The sequence below is a fragment of the Ranitomeya variabilis genome, chromosome 1, assembly GCF_051348905.1.
Source record: "Ranitomeya variabilis isolate aRanVar5 chromosome 1, aRanVar5.hap1, whole genome shotgun sequence".
In the NCBI taxonomy this organism is placed as follows: domain Eukaryota; kingdom Metazoa; phylum Chordata; class Amphibia; order Anura; family Dendrobatidae; genus Ranitomeya; species Ranitomeya variabilis.
Window position 1 is genome coordinate 316,308,991 of NC_135232.1, and position 14,891 is coordinate 316,323,881.

Below are 14,891 nucleotides of genomic sequence, written 5' to 3' on the forward strand. Positions count from 1 at the left end.
ATGCATAGAAGGGTTAGAGCTGATAGAACCCAATTAGCACCCCCATATTAACAACAATTCTATAATTAAGTAGGTGCAACATTAGAAGACATTGCAGAATATTAATTATACATCTCTATGCAATTTCTATTAACGGGTGTGTTAGATAAAAGCTCTATATTGTTATGGAAGTGCTATAACATGCCACATAAAGTCACTAAATATGTAATATGTGATGACCAGTTTGATAGTATTATGTACAGTTATACATGTCCCACCAAGATATAGCATATCTTGCTCCATCCAGCCAGCTCTCCTGTACCACAGAGAGAGATTGAGCAAGTCTTTGATGACCTGGAGACAGTACTGTTATTTTCCAAGCAGACAGTCACCAATAAAGTCTTTCAGGCTCCAGTGTAAAGATACAGGGTTTTCTCTCTATTATCAGCAGTGCTCCTAGCTGAGAGATAAAAGTTCAATTAACCACACAGACTAAAGGATAGTCTCCCCCTCCCCTGTCTATCACATGTCCATGTCCCAATTAAACCTTAGTTGCTAAAGAGTGAATTTCAGATTTTTGTGTTTGCGCACTCAGGCTGGAGGAGGTGTTACTGATTTGTCCATGAAGGGTTTTACTAAGTCCAAAAAAAAAAAAACATTGGGAACGAAATCGAAGATCAAAAAAAGCATAGAGAAAAGGGTTAAGACAGCTGTTGATATATGCCAGACATGTTGCATATGGATGAAGGCTGACAATCAAGTTCTGGGCAGTGCAAGAGAGGTTCAGGTAGCCCATCAGGTCCAAGAAATGGATGGTTTTCACAATATGAAATGGCAGCCAGCAGATGGCAAACACAACAACAAGTGTGGTTATGATCTTTAGAAGCCTTTTCTTCTTCTGTTCTTCTTTCTTCAAGTTTTGGAAATGCATGGTAACTTTGCATCCAATGAAACAGTAAAAGATTGTCATGAGGAGGAGTGGAAGAAGAAAGCCTGGAACTGTGGTCATGATGCTGAGACCTCCAACCCAGATTTTTTCATTTTGCTTGCTGGAGACACCACTGAAGTCCAAGTCACAGAGAGTGTGGTTGTTTTCGACACGTGTGTCTCGTAGAATAAGACTTGGAAGTGCCAGTAATCCTGAGAGCAGCCATATAACTGTAAGGGATATGATCATAGTTGAACGAGAGCGCAGGTTGGCACTGGAGAGAGAATGAACAATAGCCAAGTATCTGTCAAAGCTGAGGCAGGTGAGGCAGAAGACACTGGCAAACATGTTTAGCAATACAAGGTAACTGCTAATCTTGCAGAGGGCCGACCCAAATGGCCAGTGGAAGCCAAGAGCAGTGTAGGTAGCCCATAGAGGTAAGGTAACCACAAAAGCCAAGTCGGCAATGGCGAGGTTACCTATATAGGTGTCCGCAGATCTTCTTTTGGGTTTAGCTTTCCACACTGTGAAGATTACAACTCCATTTCCAGATAGTCCCAAGACAAAAACCAGCATGTAAAATACTGGCAGTAAGGAATAGGACAAGTCCCAGTCTGACTCAGTACATAGACTATCGGAGTCATTTGTGTAGTCATAGTTGTATTCTTCGTTGTAGTCATATGCGATGTCTGTATGGTTCTGCATAGTGGAGCTCAGTGCTTTGAAAGGGTTGTACACTTCTGGAAGCTGTGGACTCCTGGTTGTGCTCTGTCTCTGCTCTGACCAGAGATATGAAAGCTGCCTTCACTCAAGTCCTTTAAAGAATCCCCTGAACTCCCCACCCCCAGAAAGACAAATTTAAGGCAAAAGACCACCCACTGACATCAATCAGGAGTCTATCCACATTATTTCAACTCCTCCCCTACCATTCCCTGGGCTCTCACCATCCCTCACTGTCTTTACCCCCCCTTCTTTCTGCACTGTGCAGCTTGCCCCCAGGAAACATCCAGTAGGATTAAACAAAATATTATGAGGACAAAGATCATGAAAATAATCCTTAAAAAATGAAATTAATCTTTTCTTTGGTAGAAATGTACAGAAACAGCACACATTATACATTAATACTATATATCATTGGTGCAACCTGTGCAGAAGCACAGGGGCCCAAGAGGTAATGGGAGCCCATTTTCCTCCCCAAAGCAGGTGAAATTGTGCATTATGAGGAGCTCTTAGACTGCAAAGGGCTCATATATTATTGTGGCATGAAAAAAAATCACAATGCAGCATTCCAAAGCAGGATGCAAGCAGTTTGACTATTTAGTATGTGTACGCAGCTAGTAAATATACTAGAATCATGCTAGAGGCAGAGAGAAAGGATGGGCATATTTACATTTCACATTTCCTTTGCATCATGAAATAAGCCTCTATGTCTTCACACAGAAAACGACAATGCAGCTTACATCCTCAGAATATTGCTACTTTAAAACTGCTTAAAGGGAGTTTGTCATCCTCCAAGCGCAAATCAAACCACTTAAACAGTCATAAAGGAAACTTAGCCCCTATAAAAATCACCCCTCTAGTATAGATCTCCCTACTTTAGTTTTACATAAAAGCCAAAAACAAAACATTTTATTACATATGTTAGTGATCCTTTGTGCACTCGGCTTGGTCAGGTATTTCGGGAATCATTCTACCCCCTCAAATAGCATAATGTGTACTTCCCCTAAGTTTATTGACAGCGCTCGTTTGTCCAGGGCGAGTGTTACTCGAACTGAATTTCTGGCCAGGTATGTGCACACTGACACTGCAGTGCATGTACACACAGTGGAGACCTTTAATAATACTAGTGTACCATCTGAAATAGCGCACCATCTTCACCATCTAGACACACACCCTTCTAGTGAACGTGATGCTGGGGTTTTTCCAATGCCAGCTCAGATCTAACAATGTTTTCCCACAGTTGCCACTAAACATGCCACTGAAAGAAAACCTAAACTTTGTGACTATAACCTTAGCTATATATGTAGATATATACGGCACTCCTAAAAGTTGTGTAGTGTTGCCGAAGTAGGGTTCCAAACCATAAAATATGCAAACTACTTGGCACTAAGAGGATTGCAGTCAACAAAAGGGATTGTTTATTCAGTAATCTTTATAATTGATGTTTGGGTCCTAAAACTTGGACCTTCATCAAAACTGTTTTCCACCAGAGAGTGGAGGACACGGCTGCTGTAACGCTGCTGAGTTCGACACACGTCACTTGGAAATGGCGCTCTATTTGTTCACTACAACCCTCTTGAGTGCCAAGTATTATTTTGCATACAACCTCAGCTACCTTACCAAATGAACAGTACAGAGGAAGTGTGGCAACTCGTTTAGCTCACCATCTATGGTTCTCTAACCAAATGTTGGCATGAGGACCAGGCATCATGTGAGACAATTTTATGAATACTTTTCTATATTGGACAGCCACCTGGTGGATGTTTTTGGTCCCTGTCTCTTACAAATATGTAGATCAGTTGCCTCAGGCAAACAAACAGTCATCTGTCCTGCATACAAATAGACGATAGAAGGAAAGTCCCTGGATTCAGTTGAACTATATTCTCTTGAATTTGTTGGTTCACGTTAGCCTGTTTCTCTATTGAAATTCTTCTGTCTGGACAACCCAGGGCACACTGCATAATTTGTTTGTTATAATTTGTTATCTTCACAGATAATGGCTAACAAGGCACACTGTAGCCAATCTCATGTCAGTAATTTGTAAGCAGAGGCATGCTAGCCGGGATCCAAAATTCCTCTTTAATATGTCAAGTATCAAGTATATTGTGTTTCTCATAATTCTTACATTTTCTTCCATCAATCATTTCGCACTTTCTCTCAGTTGCTTTTAGCCCACTCTCTCTAGTATCACATTTCTAATGCTTTTCAGACCCCTCTCTGTGTACACCACCTTCAGCTTGTGGATGGAGTCATAGGGAGGTATATATTCAGGACAGCATCTGCCATCACAGCACAGTATTGAGCAGCGGGGTGTGTGAGACAGTGACACAGCTTTGATTTTTAGAACAGGGGCTGCATTTGGTCTGAGGAACCACTTTACAACCTTGGGTGTTTCCTACAGCACCTCCGTGTATGGCAGCTTGCGTGGCAGACTGACCTTTCTGATATGTCCTTGTATTGTCATCATTATCCACGCTAAAGGTCCGTCGGTACAATGCAAGATTATAGTGACCGAGCGTTCCTGGGAATGTACGTTTCATGATAATTGTGCAGTCTAAGCAGGTTGCCAATCACCAATGAGTAAGAAAATGGTTACCAATCAGTAGTCGTTTAACACCAGAGAATCAGGTCATGTAAACTCACCTTTACTTAGTAGAGGCCATGCCATCCCTGTAACCTGGACATTTTCATACACTACATAGGAGATTTAAGTTGATAAAATGTTCACATATTTTGTGTCCTTATACATTTACCTTCATCTTTACATTCATACAATATAACGGTGCACAGAGAATGCCTACTATTCTCTTTCATTTTTGTTATCTATCACCTGGAACACTATTTGGTGACTGATATTCTACATCTTTATTTGCTTAGTTTGCAAGTGCAACCTTTTTTGGCAATAATGGTGGTAAACAGCCATGTAATACTTGTCTGGACAGCTAGATGACTTATTCTTATACAAAACTCAACATGCAGAAAACGGAATACATTCACCACACATTACAATCACAGTAAATGGCCCCAAATATTTCCCTAGTGTCCCAAGTCCAGTGATTTGGGGTCATGTTTTACTCCACCGTGTCCTTCAAACGACACATTCAATCTTCTGTCACCTCTAACTTAAAATATATATTTTTTAATCCACTCTTTCCTCATCTTCGAATCAATGAACTTGTTTGTGTATGTCCTTATTATCTCCTGCTTAGGCTTCTGCAACGTTCTCATCTTTGGCTTCCCATCTTGCATTCAAGCACCCATTAAAGCCATCCTTAAACCAGTTAATATAATCTACCTTTCTCCTCGTTACTCTTCTGCATCTCCCCTCTGCCAGACTCTTCTCTGGCTAGACATTACTCAGAGGATTCATTTCAAAATACCAACATGTTACAAGACCATCCAGTACCTGTCATCTCCCAGTAAATTTTTCACAGACCCAAATTTCACAAACAAGATGCTTCTTAATGAGCCCCTTACTACTAATAGCTTTACTAGATCTTCTCCCGAGGTTAGAAAATTAGCCCTCAGAGGCATACACTGGTGCTCCTGGGCTTGGTGTAAAAGTTGTAATAAGACCTCTTATTATGTGCATAGCATTGGGCACCTGTCCAACCTGTGCGGCCACACAGGGGCCCAAAAGGTAAGGGGGACCACTTCCACTTTCAAAGCAAGTGGAATTGTTCATTACCATGGGCTATTGGACTGCAAAGGGCCCACATATTGTCTTGCACGGGGACCCTTTTCTATCTATAGTACTGGTGTACTTGAGTGAGCAGTGAAGCACTGGATCAACTGTAACCTTTGCGCTACTTAGCTGCTGGTGTTCATGTTCATATAATGTGAACTGAACCCTATGATATCAGGATAACCATTTAAATATGTATTGAGATTTTCGACTTTTTCCTTATGGTAAATGTAGGTGCAGGAAGAAAAAAAGCTACTCCAAAAAATCTCTCACAGATCAATTAATGTAATAACTTTTTTCTAAAATAAAGCACATTGTTTTAGAAACTTATTAAAAAGTTATGTGTAAATTTCAATGCGCCTGATTGTTTTATTCTCGAGGGTAATAAGACGCCATGAGAGGTGTTTAGCAGCAGTGTACTCCCCTCTCCCCAATAATAACACATGCATGTTCAGCCAATAGTTATATACAGCATATAGCCAGCTTCAGCAAGCCTCCTTTGGCTGTCTATTCCTGTGCATGGGCTGTCTTTTTGTAACTTCTCCAGCACTTAACGCTCAGTCAGATGAACGTATATTCGGTTGGAGTGTTGTCTGCTTTTGTCATGGACCGAACACGGACCCATTAGCCATGGTCAATTTTCCAAAAGGACCTATAGTCCACATGGAAGAAATTGCTTCAAACTCTTATCTGGTCCAATAATGCAGCTCTGACACCAGTCCGCAATGCGTTCAAGCTCTCAGAGCTGCCCACTGAGCCAGTCGAACTGGCCCATTTTCAGCCTGGCTACCTGAAGCCGAACTTATCTGGCATAGGTTTGTAAGCTTACGAGCAGGGACCTCACTCCTCTTGGCTTGTCTGTAGATGGCCCCTCTGAATTACAAAGTGCTCTGGAATATGTTGGTGCTATAGAAATAAAACAAAATATTATCAATTATTATTATAGGTTTCATGTATACTGTAATATATGATTTATACTGTTTAGTATGAATTTTGTATCTGTAATATTTCTCTTTTTTTTACTATGCACATTTGTTAATTAAAATCTCAACTTAAAATTATTTATAAGTAATGAATGTATGTAGGCAAGGATTATTATTTAAGTTTATTATGTTTTTGTGGCTGGCATCCTTACATGACAAATAGAATGGTGTAAATAGGAGCATAAATCAATTTAAAGTTAATTATAATTCATTTTTATCTCCCTTACCTTTGACATGATCATTACACCCCTCTGCCAGACTATACTTTGCTACTAATAGACTTATCTTTTTGAAGAAAGGAACGTTCTAAATCTCTACTGCTCAATATAGGTTATACATCAGCAGCATCGTATTCATTCAATATTGCTCAATATCCGCTAATAAAGCAACTTTCTCTGTCAATGCCAAGTAAAGCTAACCTAACCAATCCTTTGCAAACTCAATAGGATTATTGTGGCCTAGTTAAGCCCAATATAATGCAGAAAGTATATAAGTCTAGGGCAAGCCTGAACATGTCACTGTTCACACTGTCCTCATTTTAATAGTTTTTGTGCAGAAATGGCCTGCAGCCTGAAAATCCATTCTTAGTGGATGGTTCTCCAGTTGTAGGAGTTGTAGGATTAAAAGGTGTGAAATGGTTTTATTGACTCTGAAAGCCTCTGTTTAGGTGGGAGTAACTCTGCCCCAGACAAAGCTTTGATGTCCCTTTTAGATGTACCTGGTGTATCAGCTGTTGGAAGATGTTTATCCCATTGGAGAACAAGTTCACAATCATGTAGACTGTCAGTTACACCTATTTGCTACTAAAGTGACCCTAAAATGTTAGGACTGCAGCAGTTATATTCAGACACAATGAAACCCGGGGCAGATGCGCTAATGAGTTATACTCTAGTCAGTAGCTTCCTGTGTAGTCACTGAGGTTTGAAATCAAATCAATTGTGTAGCTGCCAAACTGGCACAATATGCTACCGTAAGAAGTAACGGCAGGAATAGATTTACTCTAAGGATGAATTTCCTGGAATACTGTACTCAAGATTGCAGATGTTAAGGAAGTAACGGGTCAAATAATCATGTTTTTGGTTCATTCCTAGTATCTCAGTATGAGTTCATCTGATGAATAATAGTAATCTATATCTACCAATGGAGACTAGTAAAGCTACTCTTGTTAATTAACGGGACAAGAAAGTAATATTATATACAATATATATTCATTACCGGTATTTAAATTTACTAATACAGCGGTGGGGTACTGGGTTGGAATCCATCTAAGGAGGACATCTGCAAGAAGTTTGTATGTTCTCCCCGTGTTTGCGGGGGTTTCCTCTGGATACTCCGGTTCCCTCCTATAATTCAAAGATATACTGATAGGGAATTTAGATTGTGGAAAGCGCTGCAGCATATATCAGTCCTATGTAAGCAAGCCTAACAATGACAACAATATAATTTAAAATTCCCAATATCATCAGGTTTTCTGTTTTCTACAGTCATCATTTGACAATTGCTGACATTCTAAGGGTATGTATCAAAGAATTATGGGGTGCTCACAGTATATACGATTGGTGCTCAGGAGAAAAAATAATTTATATATATATATAAAGATGAACTCCAGCACTCATGTGTTAGACGAAAAATATTTCTCAGGCAAAAGAATTATTTTTGAGCCAAAAAAAAATTTATTTAAAGTTCCAAAAAAATTGTATTGATCAGAATAGGACGGTAAGTACAGACATCAATATTTACAACGTTTCGGCTAGCATGCGATTCTTTGAACAACGTAGCAGACAAGGCAGCCCCCGACCAGACAGGCCCTTCTGGCATTTGCCAGAATTGCCAGGTGGCCAGTCCGGCCCTGTCGGCACACATTCGCTGAAGAGGCAGCCATATAGGATCCAGGAAGTCTTTGAGCTCACCACTTGACAAGATCCGAGGCTGCTGGCTTGGGACACTGTGTGGAAGGCGCAGGGCAGGAGAGGTGAAGCCAGTGCAGAGATACGGAAGGAGAAATGAACATAGAGGGTTCTGGAAAGTGCATCCAAATTGCTTGAGAGCTGGCTGGAGCACAGACCTGGAGGACACAGCACCCCAACTGGGACAACTAAGAACTGTGAGTAATGCTTTGGAAACTGCACCTTGCTGTGTCCTCACACTTATTTACTGCTCCATCCACCCTGCACTACAACTACCACAATTGCCAACACCACCATATTACAATCTAAGTGCCCTGGGACTAAAGCTCTGCCTGTGGAGAGCTGTACCAACTCTGCTGCATCACCCATGTATCAATAGTAAACACGGCACTCAGGGCTTCTTGGAGGTGCACAAGTTAGGTATCCAACCCGTCAATATAAGTAATTAATTACTTGGCACTCAGGAGATCTTTTTGCAAGATAAGAAATTCATTTATTTGGTGCATCCAGTTCAAAATTTAAACGTTTTCGGTCTAATCACAAGACCTTCATCAGAAACAGTTTTTTTGAATACTGAAATACATGTACAAAAACAAAAAGAGAAGTTCTTAGACAAAATACATGATGCACAGTGTAAACAAAAATAAGCTACATTTTGCTCAAAAAGGAAATACATCACTTGTTGTGTGACAAACAACGATAGTGGCGGTCTGGGTGGATCCGGCCTGGTGTTTCGTGAGCCGTGAGCCTCGTCAGGTGATGCTAGAGACTGTGAACGTGTTTAGGAAAATCGTTGTGAAGTGAACGTATCAAGTCTTGCCGAAGGACTATAAATGTGGGATGCCGACTGACTGACCACCCCAAAGGATACAGAGTATGGGGTGACCTCCCAAGAAACGGGGTCATCTGGCTAAAGTGCAAGGTGAACTGCCTAGAACACAAAAATATATAAACACATAAATACATACAATAATGCCGTTGTGCAGGTAGCGTACAGAGAGACTAGGCATAAAGCCCTAAAGAACATACTGTAATAACGAGCCACCCCCTTTATGTGTGACCACCAGGAGTATGTCTGTATAGATAATAGATATGCAGGTCTGACCACATAATGCAATGCTCATAGTTAGGGAAATGTGGATAATATGTCTCAGAAGGTCCTAAAATGATAATACCTGGAAGGCACAACATATATGTGTGGGCCCACAGAGGTGCCAATGTTAGACGGAGCAGTGCTTTAGCGCAGCTCCTGGCTGTAAAATGATTTAACCCCTTCAGATGGATTTACTTCGTGGGACCTGACAGTTCATCAGACGGTATGTATATTGTTGGTTTATTATTTTGCCAAGCGAGGGTCTTCCGGATGGATTGAGAGAGCAATAAAATACTAAAAACAACCTGTTTGTTTATTTCATTAAAATACTTTTTAATAACGTGTGTGTGTGTTTTTTAACCCTTTCAGACAATTGGATTAATAATGGATAGGTGACATAATTGACGCCTCTCCATTATTAATCTGGCTTAATGTCACCTTACAATAGCAAGGCGACATTAACCCTTCATTACCCCATATCCCACCGCTACACGGGAGTGGGAAAAGAGTGGCCAAGTGCCAGAATAGGCGCATCTTCCAGATGTGCCTTTTCTGGGGTGGCTGGGGGCATCTGTTTGTAGCCAGGGGGGGCCAATAACCATGGACCCTCTCCTGGCTATTAATATCTGCCCTCAGTCACTGGCTTTACCACTCTGGCGGAGAAAATTGCGCGGGAGCCCACGCCAATTTTTCCGCGATTTAACCCTTTATTTTACAAGCTACAGCGCCCAAATTTTGCACATACACACTACTAACATTAGTAGTGTGGAATATGCAAAAAAAAAGGGGATATGAGATGGTTTACTGTATGTAAACTGTCATGGTTCTCAATGGCAAGAGACCGTAGTAAAGCATACAAAAGGACTAGCTCTTGGAAGATGGGAACTCGAGCTGACTGTGAGCTAAACCTACCGCACAACTAACAGTGGCCGGGTAGCGTGCCTACGTTTTATCCCTAGACGCCCAGCGCCAGCCGGAGGACTGACTGACCCTAGCAGAGGAAAATACAGACCTGGCTTACCTCTAGAGAAATTTTCCCCCAAAAGGCAGACAGTAGCCCCCACATATATTGTCGGTGATTTTAGAGGAAAATGACACACGAAGTATGAAGATAGGTTTAGCAAATTGAGGTCCGCTTACTAGATAGTAGGAAGACAGAAAAGGGAACTTCACAGTCAGCTGAAAACCCTTTCAAAACACCATCCCGAAATTACTTTAAAACTCTAATATCAACTCATGACACCAGAGTGGCAATTTCAGCTCACAAGAGCTTCCAGCCTCAGAAATATTCAAAAACAGAGAACTGGAACAAAAATGCAAAACAATCTTAGGACTACAAGTCCAACTTAGCTGATAGTAGTCTAGGAGCAGGAACATGCAACAGAAAGGCTTCTGGTAACATTGTTGGCCGGCATAGAAATGACTGAGGAGCAAGGCTAAATAGAAACTCCCACATCCTGATGGAAACAGGTGAACAGAGGAGATGAAGCACACAAGTTCAGTACCACCAGTAACCACCGGGGGAGCCCAGAAACCAAATTCACAACAGTAAACCATGTCTCATATCCTGTCGGGTTGGGGAAGGAGAAATGAAAAGCCGGCAATTGAATTACCGGCTTTTCACTAACACCGCTGCGTATTTCTCGCAAGTCACACTGCTGGTCCGTGTGGAATCCGTATTTTTCTCACCCCCATAGACTTTCATTGGCGTATTTTTTGCACAATACGCTGACAAACGCAGCATGCTGCGATTTTGTACGGCCGCAGAAAGGCGTATATTACGGATGCGTTATATACAGCTGATAGGACCTGACCCATTGGGAATAATTGGGCCGTTTGTTAGGCGTGTTTTACGGACGTATTTTATGTGCTCTTATGTCCGTAAAACTCGCTAGTGTGACGGCAGCCTTACACTCTCGCACGAGAGAATCATCGGACGCCATACACTAATGGGAACCCGGCCTAACAGTGTTATTCCTGGTGACAGGTTCTCTTTACTAACCTGTTTAGACAGGATGTGACCTCAATTTCATGTACATATAAGAATCGTTAAGATGATCGTCTTGTGCACATAGACAAGCATTGTTCTCAGCAGCACGTGTGCACAGGACCATTTGTTGCTGAGAATGATGATATATGAAAGTAGTCTTTCTCCCCCAAAATGAAAATTAATCTGCCTATTATTATTATTATTTATTGTTATAGCGCCATTTATTCCATGGCGCTTTACAAGTGAGGAGGGGTATACATAATAAAAACAAGTACAATAATCTTGAACAATACAAGTCATAACTGGTACAGTAGGAGAGAGGACCCTGCCCGCGAGGGCTCACAATCTACAAGAGATGGGTGAGAATACAGTAGGCGAGGATAGAGCTGGTCATGCAGCGGTTTGGTCGATCGGTGGTTACTGCAGGTTGTAGGCTTGTCGGAAGAGGTGGGTCTTCAGGCTCTACATGACCGGTTCCCTTTAAGACTAGAGCACCAAACTCCAGTCTTAATAAATCTGGTTCGGAGTCTCTCTATGCCGCTTGTTTCCTGGTTCCACACAGGATGTAAATTATGGAAATTTTTGTTTGGACTTTCTCGTTTCTTACTAATTACGCTACGTTCACATTTGCGTTGTGCGGTGCAGCGTCGGCGATGCATCGCACAACGCAAATGTAAACGCATGCACAACGCAGCGTTTTGTGACGCATGCGTCCACTTTTGCATGGTTTTTGGCGCAGAAAAAACTGCATCATGCAGCGTCCTCTGCGCCCTGACGCATGCACCACAGTGACGCATGCGTCACAAAACGCAAGTGCAACGCATGTCCATGCGCCCCCATGTTAAATATAGGGGCGCATGACGCATGCGTCGCCGCGGCTGCGCCTGACGCAACGCTAATGTGAACGTAGCCTTAGCTCTTCTAGAAACTGGTAGCCACATAAGAATTTTTCCGTTTCTAGGGGAGAATAGTAATCTGGCTCAATGTAAAATTAGAGGTTACTGTATGGATGCCATAAGAATTACAATCAAGTGCATGACCTCTGAAACCAAAGCATTTGCTATACTTACTGCTTGTGTTTGAGAAAAAAAAAAAGTATTGCCCCTAGATAATTTTATAGATACTCCAGACCAGACATAAGAATGCCAACCTTGTTGATCAATGTAACATCAACATTCAAACTAGATTTATGAGAAATGGTACTGGTGAAAGCAGAATAACCCCCTTGTGTTGAGTTGCTAAAGTGTCTGTCTTCTGGTTGTATACTTAAGTGAGGTCAAAGGGATATCTATCTTGTATAACTGGTCACAGCAGAACAAATAAACAGAGCACTTAGGGTACCGTCACACATTGAAATTTCCATCGCTACGACGTTACGATTCGTGACGTTCTAGCGATATCGTTACACATTTATATAAGGGACATAGGCCAAGCATATACAGTTTTAACTTATTATTTTATTTTTTATATGCAAATGAGGGTGCTTCTGTGCACCCTTCATGACCTATGCCTTGGTGCACCATTACAAACTCCTAATTGCATATTAAAGCCATTCCCTTGTTATAATTCAGAGGTCCTTTGGTGAGAGTAGGTGCTGTCTCAAATAACTACCCCTAAGAATGTCACACAATGAGTCTGCAGGTGCACTCTGATGCCTGGTTGCTGCCTGCTTTTGGCTGCAGACTCAACAAGGAGGAAGGGTATTGAAGTGAGCAGACAGCACATCACAACGCCTTGTCCCCATTCTCACTGGGACCACTCGCTTGCTAATTCCAGGTGCACTGAGGGGCAGCCACAGACAGACAGGATCCAGGCGTCAGAATGTACCCATATAGTGTGTACACCCACACTGACACTTGCGGTGTGCTGCTGTGCTCACCTAGTGTGGGAGCGCAAGCGCAGACAGGTGAACTGATGTTAAATAGTGATGAGCGAATATACTCGTTACTCGAGATTTCCCGAGCATGCTCGGTTGTGTCCTCCGAGTATTTTTTAGTGCTCGGAGATTTCGTTTTTCTTGCCGCAGCTGAATGACTTACATCTGTTAGCCAGCATAAGTACATGTGGGGGTTGCCTGGTTGCTAGGGAATCCCTACATGTACTTATGCTGGCTAACAGATGTAAATCATTCAGCTGCGGCAATAAAAACTAAATCTCCGAGCGCTAGAAAATACTCGGAGGACCCCCGAGCATGCTCGGGAAATCTCGAGTAACGAGTATATTCGCTCATCACTAACGTTAAACTGTGCTTGTTCTTACCAACAGATCACTATTAAAACAAGGGACTGGCTTTAAAGGTAACCTGTCACCAGGTTTTCCCCATAATCAGTACCACCAGCACCTATAAGCCTCTGTTACATCATTCTTTTATGCTGTCTGTATGTCCCCAATCTCCTATGCAAGGCACAAAAATTAGCTTTTATTACATACACAGATGGTACAGTCCGGTCTGATAGGCGTCTCTGGTCTTGTTCTGGCACCTCCTCTCTTCTTACAGTCAACCTACCTGCTTCGTGTGGATGAAGTGTCCTATGTCATCCACGCGGTGTCCCTATGCAGGCGCCCTTTCCTCTTCCCTGCTGAGGGCAGAGCAAAGTTTGGTAGTGCGCATGTGCCAGCTTTAGGCTACTTTCACATTAGCGTCGGGCGATGCACGACGAATTGCGTCGTTGCGACGTACCGACGCTAGCAGTGAATGCGCCGCACAACGGGGGCAGCGGATGCTGTTTTTCAACGCATCCGCTGCCCCATTGTGAGGTGCGGGGAGGCGGGGGCGGAGTTCCGGCCACGCATGCGTGGTCGGAAAAGACGGGAGCGACGCACCAAAAAACGTTACATGCAACGTTTTTTGGTGGCGACGGTCCGACGCAACACGACGCAACCGTCGCACGACAGTTGCGACGTGTGGCAATGCGTCGCACTGCGTTGCTAATGCAAGTTAATGGAGAAAAAAAGCACTTTTGCAGGATGCGTTTTTTCTACAAAACCACGCATAGGGACGTGCAGTGCACGACGCTAGTGTGAAAGTAGCCTTACCTATGTGTCATCAGTGCTCTTCTGCCATACCTGGCTCCCTTGTGAAAGACTGAAAGACTCCCTTTCAGTAAGCATAACATTAATTTCAACCAAATAATGAACGTTTTGCTGGTGCATCGGGTGATTGACAGCCTGTTTTAGATAGATCAATGATCAGTTTCACATTATTGGCTGCAGTGTTAAAAGGGTTGTCTGGTCTAAAATTACAAATCAGCAGTCACTCTATTTGACTACAGACTTATGAATCCTCACACTATGCACTGCTTGCTGTGATGATTCTCCAGTGTCAGAGTTGAAAATGGTGGTTATGTGACTGCAAATAAGTGATTTCCATACTTCAGGCCACAATCCGGCTATGCAAGTAAATTGAGCGAGTCTTGCAGTCACATGACCACCGATCCCGGTGCTGAAACCGGAAAATCATCATAGCAAGCAGTGCGTGCACTGAAAGTATTCACAACTCTGCAGTCACATAGTGACTGCAGATTTGTAGTTTTAAACTGGACAACCCCTTTATTTCTCCTTAAAGGGGTTGTTTCACGCTGGAAAGCTATTCCCTATCTGCAGGTT

At 42.4% G+C, this 14,891-nt stretch overlaps 1 protein-coding gene across 1 annotated transcript; it reads right to left on the reverse strand.

The window, feature by feature from the left end:
• Positions 1–388: 388 nt before the first annotated feature.
• On the reverse strand, positions 389–1,717 carry LOC143816755 (apelin receptor). Its single transcript, XM_077297525.1, has one exon. The coding sequence runs from the start codon at positions 1,610–1,612 to the stop codon at positions 521–523; it is 1,092 nt and encodes a 363-aa protein (XP_077153640.1). The 5' UTR covers positions 1,613–1,717; the 3' UTR covers positions 389–520.
• Between the last annotated feature and the right edge of the window lie 13,174 nt (positions 1,718–14,891).